Raw genomic sequence first — 13,349 nt, 5'->3', positions numbered from 1 at the left:
AAGGAACAGCAATGACGGTAAGAAACAGCTCCTCATGAGGCTAAAAACTCAGTTACACAGTCACAAAACACAGTCAGTACCACCCACACTTTCAAGCAGTCACACTCAATAGGGTAAAAGTAACTGGGTAGATACTAAACAACATTTACCTAAAACGACATAGCTTTCACAACACAACGCATTTTAATATCTGTATACAAAAAAAAAAAAAAAAAATTGATCAGAGGCCTATGGGTTTCTTCCTCTCTCTGTACTAGACTATTAAAAAAAAAAGTAAGCTAGTATTCCCCAAATAAATCAAACATTGAAGCAGAATGACTGAAAAGCCGATTTCCGTATCACATTTTTTCCTTTGAAAGAAAAAATAAACTGAACAGAATTTAATAGCATTACATAAAAATCCTGGGAATTATGTGCAGCAAATAACCTGAAGCTCTGTTCCCCAACAGGGGGTTAGGTAAGTGGCTAATGCTGGTTTTCCACGTATATAAATGACAAACAGGAATTATCATGAATAAACAAATTCGAGATAACACTTCCTGAAGCCTCCATTTTAAAGCTGATAAATCGCCTGAGCAAACTAAGACCACCAACCTTACATTTTCTCTACTTCCTCACGCTGCGCTTTCCTACGGCCAGGCTGCTCTCCTTGCCCTCCAGCATAAGAACACACCAGGCCAGAAGCTATCAGCTCTGGTGCTCAAGGCCTCCTTTCACAGCCTCGGGCTCAGAGTCCTGACTGGCTCTCTCCTCCATTGCTCATCCTAGCTCCTGTCAAGCCCCTCTGTGCCAAGACTTACCTCAGTAGTGGAGACGGTTTCTCACCAGACTATACCCCAAACCTACACGGAGAAAGCAGCCAGCCTTTACTTGGAATGGCTGGGTAACTAACTCCATGGCTGAAGAGAGGCTCCAGGTGGGCTATTGTTTGGTTCTTTGTGGTGAGACCTGAGCCCAGGTCTTCTGAGACTTGCTCAGTACCTAACAGTGTCCACAAGGTTGAATGTAAGAAGCTGTAATATTTCCTCCACTAGACAGAAGCAAGGTGGCAGATGAGGACTCGTACCCAAGGCTGCCTGTGACACACACACACAGACATACATGCAGAGAGACAGAGTCAGAGATTGTTTTTTAAACAACTATATTCAATTTCCATTTTCTCTGAGACATTTCGAAAGCGGTTATCAAACTTTCATAACCAAGTGGGGGGCCCCTTAGTACCTGTGGAGTGGTAGGGAGACTGCTTCCAAGAGCTCCATGGACATTAGCGTCCATTCATAAATTCTCCAGTCCTTTCTATGCAAAGGCACAGCATCTGCACATAATGAATGCATATCCTCCTGGTTGGCCCCAGATTACTTACAATGCCTAATATAATAGAAGTGATATTTAAATGTACATTGTACTGGATTGTTTTAGGAATGCAGACAAGACGGAAAAGACTGTACTTATTCAGTACAATTTTTCTCAGAGTATTTCCTACCTGAGGTTGATTGAATATACAAATGTGTAACCCAAAAGACAGAGGGCTGCGGTGTGACCACTGAGCAGCGACAATACGTCAGCAGTGCTTAAACTATGGCAAGCTCTCATCTGAAGACACTGCAGCAGAGAGGAGAAAAGCCACCCAGGAGTAAGTCAAACACAGAGTGCCTGAGAGCAGTGAGCGCCAGTGCTCCCTCCCTGGAGGCGCCGTCCAGAACAAGGCTCTCAGGAAGGAATGGCTGGAGTTGCCTTCTGGAGCCTTCCACAGCTATACTGAGCATGCTCCTTAGCCCACAAAGAGGCCATCTCTGTCATGGTGTAGGGTTTTTTCTTCTTGCTGTTCTTTGCTGCTATTTATCTATATTCACAGATACATGTCCTTCAGAAGACCTTAGTGGGAAGATACTGTAAGAAATAAATGCCACATTGCTTCATAATTGCCAATTGCGAGAATGCAAATTAGAGCTTCCCAAGAGCCTGGAGATGCACATGGCTTTCTTCCGCGGTTTGTACTTCATGTAAATATGCATATGCTATTAATTTTCTTTTCAAAACAGGAGAGGGTAAACTTTAGCTGTCTGTCTGTATAAACATATCAGAAAAACTGAATTAATGAGATTTCAATACCTATAATTTCTCTGCTACTTAAAAACGCTACTGAGAAGAAAATCTACCAAAAGTCACTGGGGTTGGATGAAAAGGATATGACAGCCAAGCTGTGAGGACCTCCGCATGCTTAAGATGACACAGATTGGGGATCAAATGAGATATTCCGTAATGGGTAGTGAGGTAGCTCAGCAGTTATCAGTACTTGTTGTTCTTCAAGAGGACCTGAAGTTTGGTTCCTAGCCCCTACATTGGTTGACTCAAAACTGCCTGTAATTCCAGTACCAGGGGATTGACGCCCTCTTCTAGATTCCACAGGAAACAGAACTCACACGCACATATGCCCCACACAGACACACACGCACACACACGCACATAATTAAATTAAAAAATAAAAATATTGGCCAGGTACGGTAGTACACAGCTTTAATCCCAAGACTCAGGAGACAGATCTATAATGGGATACAGTATCAACTAACACAAATCAAATAAAATCCAAGAGAAGCCTATCTGTGGGAAAAGCCACTGTTTCCTTGAAAAGTTGCTAGGACACTAACGGGGCCTGGAGAGATGGCTCATAGGTTGAGAGCACCAGAGGACCTGACTTTGGTTCCCAGCGCCTGCATCAGGCGGCCCACAGCCACCTACAACTCCAGCTCCTGGGGAACCTAACACCTCTGGCCTCCTCAGGCAACCCCCCTCACACATGTCTAAGTACAAATCTCTTCTTAAGAAAACCAATGTGAAACGGGGCTGGCAAGACGTCTTAGTGGTAAAGCACGGCTGCACAAGCCTAAGGACCTGGGTTCAAGCCCTGCATCCCACGCTGAAAGAAAAGACCCAATTCTTAAAAGTTCTCCTCTGACCGCCACATTCCACGTATGCACGTGTGTGTGTGTGTGTGTGTGTGTGTGTGTGTGTGTGTATGCACACACAGAGTGAGCACGGTGATATGATTTCACAGCAGCTGAAAGGACCAGTAAAAATGCTGTGAGAACTGGAAAGAAATCGAGAAAGGTACGGTGGCTCTGGATGCTGCGGAGAAAGAATCGCCCCTTTCAACAGCGTCAGCTGGTCTCTGATGAGCTACTGTGTGCACACGCGTCCTTTCTAAAGCACTTGACATGCACTTAACATTTAATCCCCACAACTCCTGGAGGTGGGCACTCCTGTTTTCTGATACATTCCTTTGGATTTAAGTACTGGATTAACCACTTAGTAACTACTTCTGGCTGCTTCAACGTTACAAATTACTGAACCTTTCCCTACTTCACTTCCCTCACTTACAAAATGGAGATAATCAGAGTCTCTCCTGCACAGCTTTATTCTTAATCTATAATTGGCAAGTTTGGTGCACATCTGTTGGGTGGTCATTTGACTGGTGCCTCCTCGGGCATCCAGGTCGTATGTTCCAGGAGAGGCCCATAATCTGTCTCAGGTCTTTGTCCATGCCTCAGCAATGGCAGGAACTCAGTCAATATTTAGTAAATAAATAAAAGAGTTTACAGTAGAATAACAGCTTCTGCTTAAACTTCAGCCATATCTCCAGGCTCCCAAAGCTAAGGATTTTCCCATAATTCCTCAATTATCTAGGGCCACATCACTATAAGTACCTCAAGGCTGTAGGGACTTGAACCTGCCCAAAAACAATATTGCTGAGCTCCCAGGGGTTTGCAGCCAGGAAGCAGCCAAGCTCAGCTGCTACAGTGTAACTGGAGCGAGCTTTCAGGGGCTTGCAGTTGGACACTTGCCCTTTTTAATTCAAGAAACTGTCACAGTCCCAGTCCCTAGTGTGTTCTGGGTTTCAGTGTCCACCAAACAGAGTACAGCAAAGGAAAAGTATCTGTGAAGACAAAACATAACCTGCCCCAGAGGGGAGACTTGGTTCTTGGTGACTGAATGGCCATTGCCACTATGCCAACAAGTCACTATTCGAATCCCTGTTTCACGTGAATCATCTCATCTGAGACTCCCTTCTTGAAAGAGAACCTCTGTCAGGGGATCTGTCACCACATGCACTGTAGAGCTCCTAGGTAGCGTATCTAGGTCCTATAGTAAAAAAAAAAAGCACAGAACACAGGACATGATCCAAGAAGGAGAGAAAGCAAGCACCGAACCACTAAATCACATGCCAAGTGCAAAACACTCATGCGCTCACAGAGGCGTTTCTAAGAAAAGCAAAAGTTTTTAAGGAAAATTCTGAGCCACTCCCTACTTCCACAATGTATATAAAATGCCTGTCACGTCTAAGCCAATGTCTATTTGGCCCCTGTACACTAGCGCTTTTCTTTCTTTTAGTTTCTTTGCGTGTGACAGGGCTTCACCTAAATTCAGGCTGCCCTCAGACTCATTATATAACCGAGGATGGCCCTGAACCTCCCGTCTTGCTGCCACCTCCTGCAACGCTGAGGCTACAAGTAGGAGCACCGCACAGTGTTGCAGATCAAGCCCACGTATCGTGCACGGCAGATCCGAACACTGCCAGCTGTGGTCTGTTTGATCTCGCAGAGGGGCATCTGTGAGGGCGAAACTGTCTTCGCAAAGACCTCATTTGCCTTTTCAGCACGGGTGTGCTTTCGCCACGCACGGCTCAAAGCACTCTTAACCACCCCACGCATGCTGAGGAAAACAGTTTCACTCAAGAATGTCCTTGATGGAGCAGTAAAAATTAATGACTATCCCATCTCAGCCTTGAGTATGTGTCTTTTTAATAGTCTGTGTGATAAAATGGGAAACACGCCCTCAGCACTATGTCACACACCAAGGTCCAAGGCTGTCAGGAGAGCCCTGTGCAGCTAAACTGGTGGCCTTTCTCCATCAGCTGCACTTGACCTGCAGACAAACCAGTGCTGACTGCTGGCCTGCGCCAGACACTGTAACGTCAGCATCTGCCCAGTGTCTGTAGACAGACTGTCCTGATGTAAGCCCTGAGAATATCTACATAATTGGAAGATTCGGCATGACTGATGATGTGCGTGGTACGACAAATGACCAACGGGTGTTGCTCTAAAGTCAAACCTGATGAGAAAATTCATTTAAAAACCCAGTGAAACTTTCTGTGACAGCAAGAAATTGAGAGCAAGGCCTCGGCGCCCATGTTATCGCGAAACTTGAAGAAACTCCTGTTTGTTAGTGCTGGCATGAAGTCAAAGAAAAATACCCACAGTGATCTCAATAAAATGCTCCTTCACTTCCCAAGGACTCATCTGCATACAGACAGATGCGACCTTCACTCCAGGGACAGACTGCGCACCGAGGCAGTTAAGGCAAACGCAGCTGACACACTCAAAAAAGGCTAACGGGGCGGGTTTCCACCATAGCGAGCCTGTAATTTTAAATTAACTTTTGATTAGCACAAACACTAAACAGGCATGCAAAACAGACTTCCTCTTCTCACCAATACTTTATGTCTGAAAAGTTGGATTTTATATTTGTTTTTATTTTCATTAAAATGTTGCTTAGCCGGGCAGTGGTGACACACACCTTTAGTTCCAGCACTCAGCGGGCAGAGGCAGGCAGATCCCTGTGAGTTCAAGGCCAGCCTGGTCTACAGAGTGAGTTCCAGGACAGCCAAGACTTCACAGAGAAGCCCTGTCTCGGAAATAAAAATGTTGTTTATAGTAATGTGATGGTGTGGGTTTATTATTTTGAAATGAATTTAAAATAGATGTTTAAATGTCTCTATTTTGGTTTCTAATGTGGTAAAAGAAAAATCTACAGATAAACAGTGACCTCAATAATTTAGGAGTGTAAAAGGACCCTGAGAGCAAACACTCTGAGCTACCGGCTGGTAGAAAGTCTCCTATGGCTGATAAGACCAGGCCACGGATGTCAGGCTACCTAGGCCCCACAGTCTGCAGCCACTGCTCATGCCCCCACTGCTACTGCCAGCATGAAGGAGAAGCTACGTTCTCCTCTCCTCCAGGGGGCTGAGCCTCTCCACTCCACTCAGCACACAGGGCACCGGACACTCCAGGAGCACAACACGAGTGAATGCTACAGTAAACACCCTGGCTTCCAAAGGCACGAAAGTCAAGTACAGCTCCCTTCCCGGACTCCGAGTCAAGCTGAGGCAGGGGTTGGCCTGTCGGGCACAGTGTGCCATGTTCATCGGTATCTCAGCTCTTCCTCCGGCCCCCGGCCCAGCCCAGCCCTCCTTCTGTGCGGCCAGGCACTGCTGCCTGCGACGAGGACTCCCCTAGCTGCTCAGTGCCTTCCCTTTGTTTCCAGGCAACTGGTGGTCCCCACATCTACAGCTCACTTATCAATTCCTTCCCACTTCAGAACACACACCCTGTATAAAATCCCTGTGATGCCAGATGCCGTTAGGAAGGTCCTAAGCATCTCCAAAGCAGACTGCGAGAGCATGCCAGAGCCGGGCAGTGACATTCAGTCCCCCTCTTTTGTGGCCAACAGCTTCTTGTCACCACCAAAAGAGTAGACTTGTAGATAAATGGTGACTGGCCAGACAAGTACACAAAAATCCGAGCAGAAACACCAAAACCATGATCACCACCCAACAGGCTTTCGTTCACAATGTGCGCGCCCTAGAAAAGCCAGTGTGGCTTTTCCTTTTCCAAGGTTAAGTAGGCAGGCGATACTGGCCGGTCAGCAGAAACACGGTTATGATGAAGCATATTTTTAGGTTTTCACTTTTTTAGTAATTCCACCCACAAAAACTACCTTCTTTTCTTCTGCCTTCCACCAGGAATTCAGCAAACCTCATTCTTAATTTCCTTTGCCAAAATTTAATTCACTCAAAAGCTTATCTTGAGAATTAACAGCTGTGTGCAACTTACTTGAAGCCATGTAATTTGGCCCCAAAAGGCCTGAAAAGGTTGTTACAAGCATGACAGCACATGCTTGTAATCCTAGCACTTGAGAGATGGAGGCAGGAGGACCACAAGTTTGAGGCTATCCTGGGTTGTGAGTTCAAGGAAAGCCTAGACCACATAGCAAGACAAACAGTATTCACAGGGCTGCTACACAGCTGCTGACAGCTATGGGGCCACATTTTCTGCTTCATCTTATCGAAGCCACTTGCTTCCTGGGAGGCTAAGTCTCAGTGTGTATGAGAGAACCTACCCAAGAATGGAGGTGAAGGCTCGGAGTTTCTCTCCCAGAGGCTCCACAGCCTAGGTTTTGGCTGCGGAGTATGTCTAACTGTAGTGGCAACCGTGAGTTCTTTCTGCAAAGATTAAGCCATCCACGTGGGAGGGGAAGGCAGCTGGAGGCACTTTCTAAGTTTCACTTTCTGCCCCTGGAACTCTGTCTGCATCTACCACAGGAAAAACCAACAGTCTGGATAAGCGGCCTCACTCTTCGGTAGCAGCACACAGACCGGCCAGGACCCTCCAGCTTTGAGGGTTATCTCAGCCTACAGCAGCACCACAATTCCTGTAGCTCAAATTTAGATATTCCTCCTTAGTTTTACAATTGCTGTTACTCTGTGAATTATTTCCAAAATCTTGGGTTTCTCTATTAACTCCTCTAGTAAAACTCCCCTGTTTGAGACTAAAAAGCCAAGTATTCATTCAAAACCCAGGCTTTGTATGATTAAAACTAGGACTCTTTATCTATTTTGTACCCAGATGTAGCCCAAGAACCTAGAACTGGGCACAACACAGAATTGTGACAAAAGGGTAAATTCTGAGGGAGTCAAGATTTCCAGACCTATTCACATTCTTCAGCCAGATCCCTTGTCCTCCATTCTCACCACACTGCAATGGTACCTCAACCCCTCCTCACTCCAGACAATCTCCAGGCCACTTACAGAAACGTAAAAGGCTCTCTCCCCTTCGAACCATGAAACCAGCCATGCCCATCGCCTCTGATTAAGCCTGGCTTGGAGTCCCATCCAGTTAACACTGCTCACACCTGCCCCTCATCTCCACTGACTCTGCAGTGACCTCAGGCCACCTCCCCCTCACCTAGGATCTGCTCAAACAGCACGTTCATCTCCAGGCTCACGCCCTTCCAGGCTACAATCCCTAGGACTGAAAAGGCGAGCTTTCAATTCAGATCACCTGGCCTTTTACATAAGCCCCAACAGGGATCCTCCGACCTTTGAGAGTTTGGATCAAACCCGAACTCCTTAGATCACCCAACAGCCCAACCCCACTGAGAAACATGGATGATAGCTTTGACCCACGATATCTGGTCTGTACTTAGCCCTCTTCCTTTGCCCATCTGAAACCTACACTTACTTGATCTCAGGATTCACTCAAGTATTTGCCTCTCTCTAAAATGTCCCAAACACACAGATACATTCTGCAACAACTCTGCCAGCCAGGAACTTGTCAAGGTCAGGACTGTCATGGGTCCATGCCTGCATTCATAATGTCAGACATACATAACAGTGTGTGTTATAATCACGGAAAGAAGGAAAGGGGGAAGAGGACAAAGGGTAAACAGAGGGAGAAAATATGAATGTGAAGAAATAATGGATCATCATTCCACTCGGATTCCTTCGGCAGAAGTATCCCTGACATGCTGCCACAATTCCAGGACATGGAAGAGGGCATGAGACAGGGAATGAGAAGTGAAGAAAGCTCAAGAGGTCTGGGAGCTGGGCAGACAGATGTTATTCTAGAGCCCTGCCCATGTGGTTTTCAAAATGAGCAGAGAAAAGAAAATCAGTCTTGAGAAAATGGTTCAAGGGGAGAATACTGAACTTAAAAATCAGTAATGTCTCATCTAAGCCTTCCATCTTTTCTCCTTTTCCTTCTTTTATTTCTTCCTTACCCTATCCATTTAAATTGTTTTATAGATATATAATGTACAGTTATTTTAAGTTAATTTACCAAATTTACACTCTTTGAAACTTTTTTTAAAAAAACACACCAAACTCCTCTGGGTTTCTTTTCATATTTTTCTTGAGGGGGTTTCTTCAGACCCTGGATCCATAAGTGAAAAACAAAAGTCTCCAATAACTTAACAAACACTGATATTTCCAAAACTTCAATGGCTTCAGAACTTCCAAATATACCGACTAACTACACTTCTCTTTAGAGTGCAGACAACACACCACACAAAGCACACCTCACAAACTGCTCCCGCTGGCCCCTGACCCACAGCGGGTCTTTATGTACACTGCAATGCAGTCCGGCACCAACGCCTCGGCCTGCACCACAACCGCCGCAACCACCAGTCCTAAAGATGCCAAAATGTCAAGGAGGGATTCTAGCCACCGATGCCGTGAAGCCCGGAGCAGGTGCCACGCTCTTAACTGGAAAGATGCTTGTCATAGAGAGATCTTTCCAAAGAAACTCAAAGGGCCATCTGTGAGCTGGTCAACATCGACATTTAACACTCCATAACCAAGGGAGTTCTCAGGTGAGCTTTTTCCTGCTATGTCCATAAATTCTATAACAACTAGCAAAAACAGTAGGGAAACTCAGGGGAAAGAAAAGCCACCTGGCCAGAGAACACGTGAATAAGCGACAAGGGATCTCAGGTTACAAACACTCATCGAGAAAGAGAAGTGTGCACTGAAGTCCCAGCCGTGCTATCAAGGCAGAGGCCGCACTAACACAGCTCAGCGCCCCCTTCCCCTGTCTCATTTAAACCATCACTTCTCTTCCACGGTTCCCTCTCGTGAGGCTTTTAATTGTGTAATTATGTGGCATTTGGGCACCACAAAACACAATACAGCTTTAATGTAGCTTTTTAAAATCAATGTTAATTCTCTATATACTCCTAAAATAAATGTTCTCTCAGCCCTGAAGATTTATAAGCCAGGCACTGGTGGCGCACTCCTTTAATACCAGCGCTCAGGAGGCAGAGGCAGGTGGATGTCTGTGAGTTCAAGGCCAGCCTGGTCTACACAGTGAGTTCTAGGACACCCAGGACAACACAGAGAAACACTGTCTCAAAAAAAAAAAAAAAAAAAAAAGATTTATAGTAAACAGACACAGGACTGTTTCATTGTAGGAAATGTAGCAGATTACTAAGGATCCTTGTTTTGGGTCCCATCTTATACACTCATTTTCCAGACCTCAAAAGACTTTTGTCCCATATAAAAATAAGAAAATAAAGTAAGATGTAGCCCAGCAAAAAGTCCAAAAACAATAAGGACCTTAAGGCTGAGGACAAGAAGATGCAAATCTGAGGGGGTGGGGGAGACAGAAGGATTTCAGGAGCTTGTGGAGTTCCGTGTTCTTAACTCTGGGTTGTAGGAAGCAAGACAGAGTAACAAAGCACTGAATGAAAGCTGAAAGACAGAAATGAAAACTTCAAGAAAGACAGGGGGAGGGAGGGAGGGAGGGAGGGAGGAGGATGGAGGGAAAGCGTGAGGGGATGTGTGAGTGCACACGTGTGAGGTTGACTGATTCGGGCAAAGGCAGTGTGTACTGACAAGTACATATATGTCTAAGTCTCCAGGGTTCCACAGAACAGGTCAGCTTCTACCCCTATTTTGACCACAAGCAAAGCAAGGCCTGGAGAAGAAAAAGGGCTTGAGGTTAACAGTTCTGTCAAGGACAGGGAAACATCTGCACGGGGTTTAAAGGCAATTTCTTCACGTGCTATAAAGTTCCAACTTTCAAAGGACTCCGATACCCTCGCACTCACTGGGCTTCCCACCAGAATTTCAGAGACATCGACAGCCAACTGGCAGGGTGTGAGTTTTCTCCTTCCTTCTAAGGTCTCATCTAGGTCAGTACTGTCCCCGTGTCCCTGTCTGCAGTGTGACTAGGTTTGTAACATCTGACTCACTAGGGGGAAAAAAAAAAAAGGCACCCTGATTGATTCCCCCACAGTCAGGTGTTCCAAGACAGCCAACTGCCTCCAGACAGTGACACTGGAAAGAGGTTTTTGTTTTTTTGGTTGTTGTTTTTTTTTTTTTTTTTTTTTCCCCAATTATTGTTCTTTCCATTAGAGATAAACAGGACAGGGGAAGGAGGTGACAAAGAAATGCACATACCTTTCAACTGGTCAGCGACCACACTCTGGCCCAGGCGCTCAGTAACTCTCCCGTCCTCCATCTCATACCTGTCGTCTAAGTATTTCGCAGTAGCCTCAGATATGTGAACCTTGCCAGCCACTCCCAGCTGCTCCATGAGATTAGCCAGGTTCACATCATTGGACCACACGTCGAACTTAAACCTCCTCATGCCCAGGATACCACACAAGACAGTCCCCGTGTGAACCCCAACACGCATGTTCACCATCTCTTTCTTCTCCTGGCAGAACTGCTCGATGGCTTTTATCATGCCCAAGCCCATTTCAATGCAGCAGTACGCATGGTCTGCCCGGGGCTCTGGACACCCCGCCACACAGTAGTAACAGTCTCCCAGGGTGCTGATCTTCTCACACTTGGTCTCCTCGCACAACCGGTCAAAGCGTCCAAAGAGATCATTGAGGAGACCTACCAAGGCGTGAGCGGATTTGTTGGCACTCATCTTGGTGAAGCCCACGATGTCTGCAAATAAAATACTGACTTCTTCAATCTGCTGCATCTTAAAGGGGCGGAATGCTATGGGTGCTTTCTGAATGGACGACTTCTTCTTCCTGTTCTTGGGACTGGAGGTGGCGTGCCTCTTGACAGAATTCTCGCTCTCCTCATCCCCTTGTCTCATTAAGTCATCAGCTATGATTCTTGGCATCACAGAGTGAATCATCCTCTCTTTGAGGGCTTTTTCCACTTCCAGGTCTTTGCCGTGCATAATGGATTGTCCGACCTTGAGGAAGGTGCTCCTGGACCTCACCTGAGACATGACAAACAGATGGATCCCGATGGCGTGAATGCACAGGTGGAGCAAGGCTCTGCTCAGCAGCTCCCAGTGCAGGGCCTCGGGTCCCGGGGAGGGGAAGCAGTCCTCATTTCGGAAATGATAGCCGAAGGTCTCAAAAAGGACAGAATACGCCACCCCCAAGAACAAGCTCAGGTACAGAGGCAAGTGCATGACCGTGTAGAGCAAAAAGAGCACTTCAATGCACATGGAGAAGCTCCCCACTTGAGATAAGCAAGTGGCTGCCGCCGCCTTGGCTGTGAGAGTGCGATTGGAGCTGTCAACACGTCCTGACAGCGGTGTCCAGACCTGGAACTGCGCAGCCAGGGTCAGGGCGAACACGAGCAGGGTGAGGGCCATCGAGGTCCACGCATAATGCCGGGCGTACAGCTTGGTGAAAGTAAACAGGAAAAAGCCCACACACACCACCAGGAAGCCCAGAGCCGGGACCACCATGACGATCACTTTGGATCTCATGTGGACAGCGAAATAGATGCTCCAGAGAAGGCAGGCGAAGCCCACATAGAAGAGCGCGTACCGGAAGCGGCGCTGGGTCTGAGGGAAGCAGCGCTCCAGGCAGGCCTCCTCCAGGTTCACGGAGTCGAATTTGGGGTCCCACCACCGGCTGGAGGCCCTCTCGAACAGCTGGGGCAGCTTCTTCTGCCTGCGCAGGCGACCCCCGCCGCCCACCCGCCGGGGAAGCCCGCCGGAGTCTCCCGAGCTGCTGCAGCTGGAGGAGATGCTGTACTTGCAGTGCTTCGGGTGGGTGTTGGAGGACAGCTGCTTGGGGTTGATCTTGACCCTGACGCTGTTGCTGTCTCCGCTCGAGTCGCAGCTCACCTCGGTGCTATGGTGATGCAGCAGCTGCTGGTGGGGTGAGGAAGCCATGTTGCTGAGCTCTCGGAAGCTTTCCCGGCCGGGTCAGGGGTACCTGCGGGCAAACCCAGCAGAATTAGAGCGGCCTCTCTACACCCACTCCGGAGGGCCACGCGACCTGCGCTGGTCGCGAGTGCGAGCTCGGGCGAGCCGCTTGGGAAGGCACCATATGTCCACCAAAACTGTCCAGGAAGGCGAATAAAAGCGCCAAGGCGAGCGGGAGCGGCTCGGGCCGTACCTGGTGCTCCCGGGGCTCTGGCGCCGCGGCTGCGCTGAGTCTCGGGCCCCCGGCACGCCGCGCTGCGCTCCCCTCGGGCGCCGTCGCCCGCCGGTGGCCTCGGACTGCGCCTCCAACTGCGGCTCCAGAGGGAAGTTCAGACCTTGAGCGCTCGGGGCACCGGGAGCGGCTCTCGCCAAAACAACTCGGCCGGAGGCGAGCAGCGCTTCATCCTGCCGCAGCGGCGCCCGGTGCGTCAAAGCGCGCGGGTCGACCTGCGGCTCCTGCAGCGTCCCGTCCTCGAGCGCCGAGCGCCCGCGGGCTCCCCCGGCCCGCGCCCCCGCCGCCGGCTGCCGGAGCCCGGGGGCCGCCCGTCGGAGCTGCCGGTCTGGCAGGGCCTGCCGCCCGCAGCCCAGCGCGCCGCTCCCCCGCCC

The 13,349-nt window shown here is 48.4% G+C and overlaps 1 protein-coding gene across 1 annotated transcript in view; it reads right to left on the bottom strand.

Moving 5' to 3' along the window:
• Window positions 1-13,315, bottom strand: part of Adcy9 (adenylate cyclase 9) — a 117,608-nt gene extending 104,293 nt beyond the window's left edge. Inside the window, exons 1-2 of the mRNA XM_055604558.1 lie at window positions 12,937-13,315; window positions 11,015-12,753 (exon numbers count right to left, since the gene is read on the bottom strand). Of these exons, the coding sequence (XP_055460533.1) occupies window positions 11,015-12,710 (1,696 nt within the window). The 5' untranslated portion in view covers window positions 12,711-12,753; window positions 12,937-13,315. The remainder of the gene's footprint in view (window positions 1-11,014; window positions 12,754-12,936) is intronic.
• Window positions 13,316-13,349: the final 34 nt, after the last annotated feature.

Source organism: Psammomys obesus, unplaced genomic scaffold, assembly GCF_907164565.1.
Source record: "Psammomys obesus unplaced genomic scaffold, mPsaObe1.curated_primary_1811, whole genome shotgun sequence".
Taxonomy (NCBI): Eukaryota; Metazoa; Chordata; class Mammalia; order Rodentia; family Muridae; genus Psammomys; species Psammomys obesus.
This window is presented reverse-complemented; position numbering and strand designations above follow the sequence as displayed.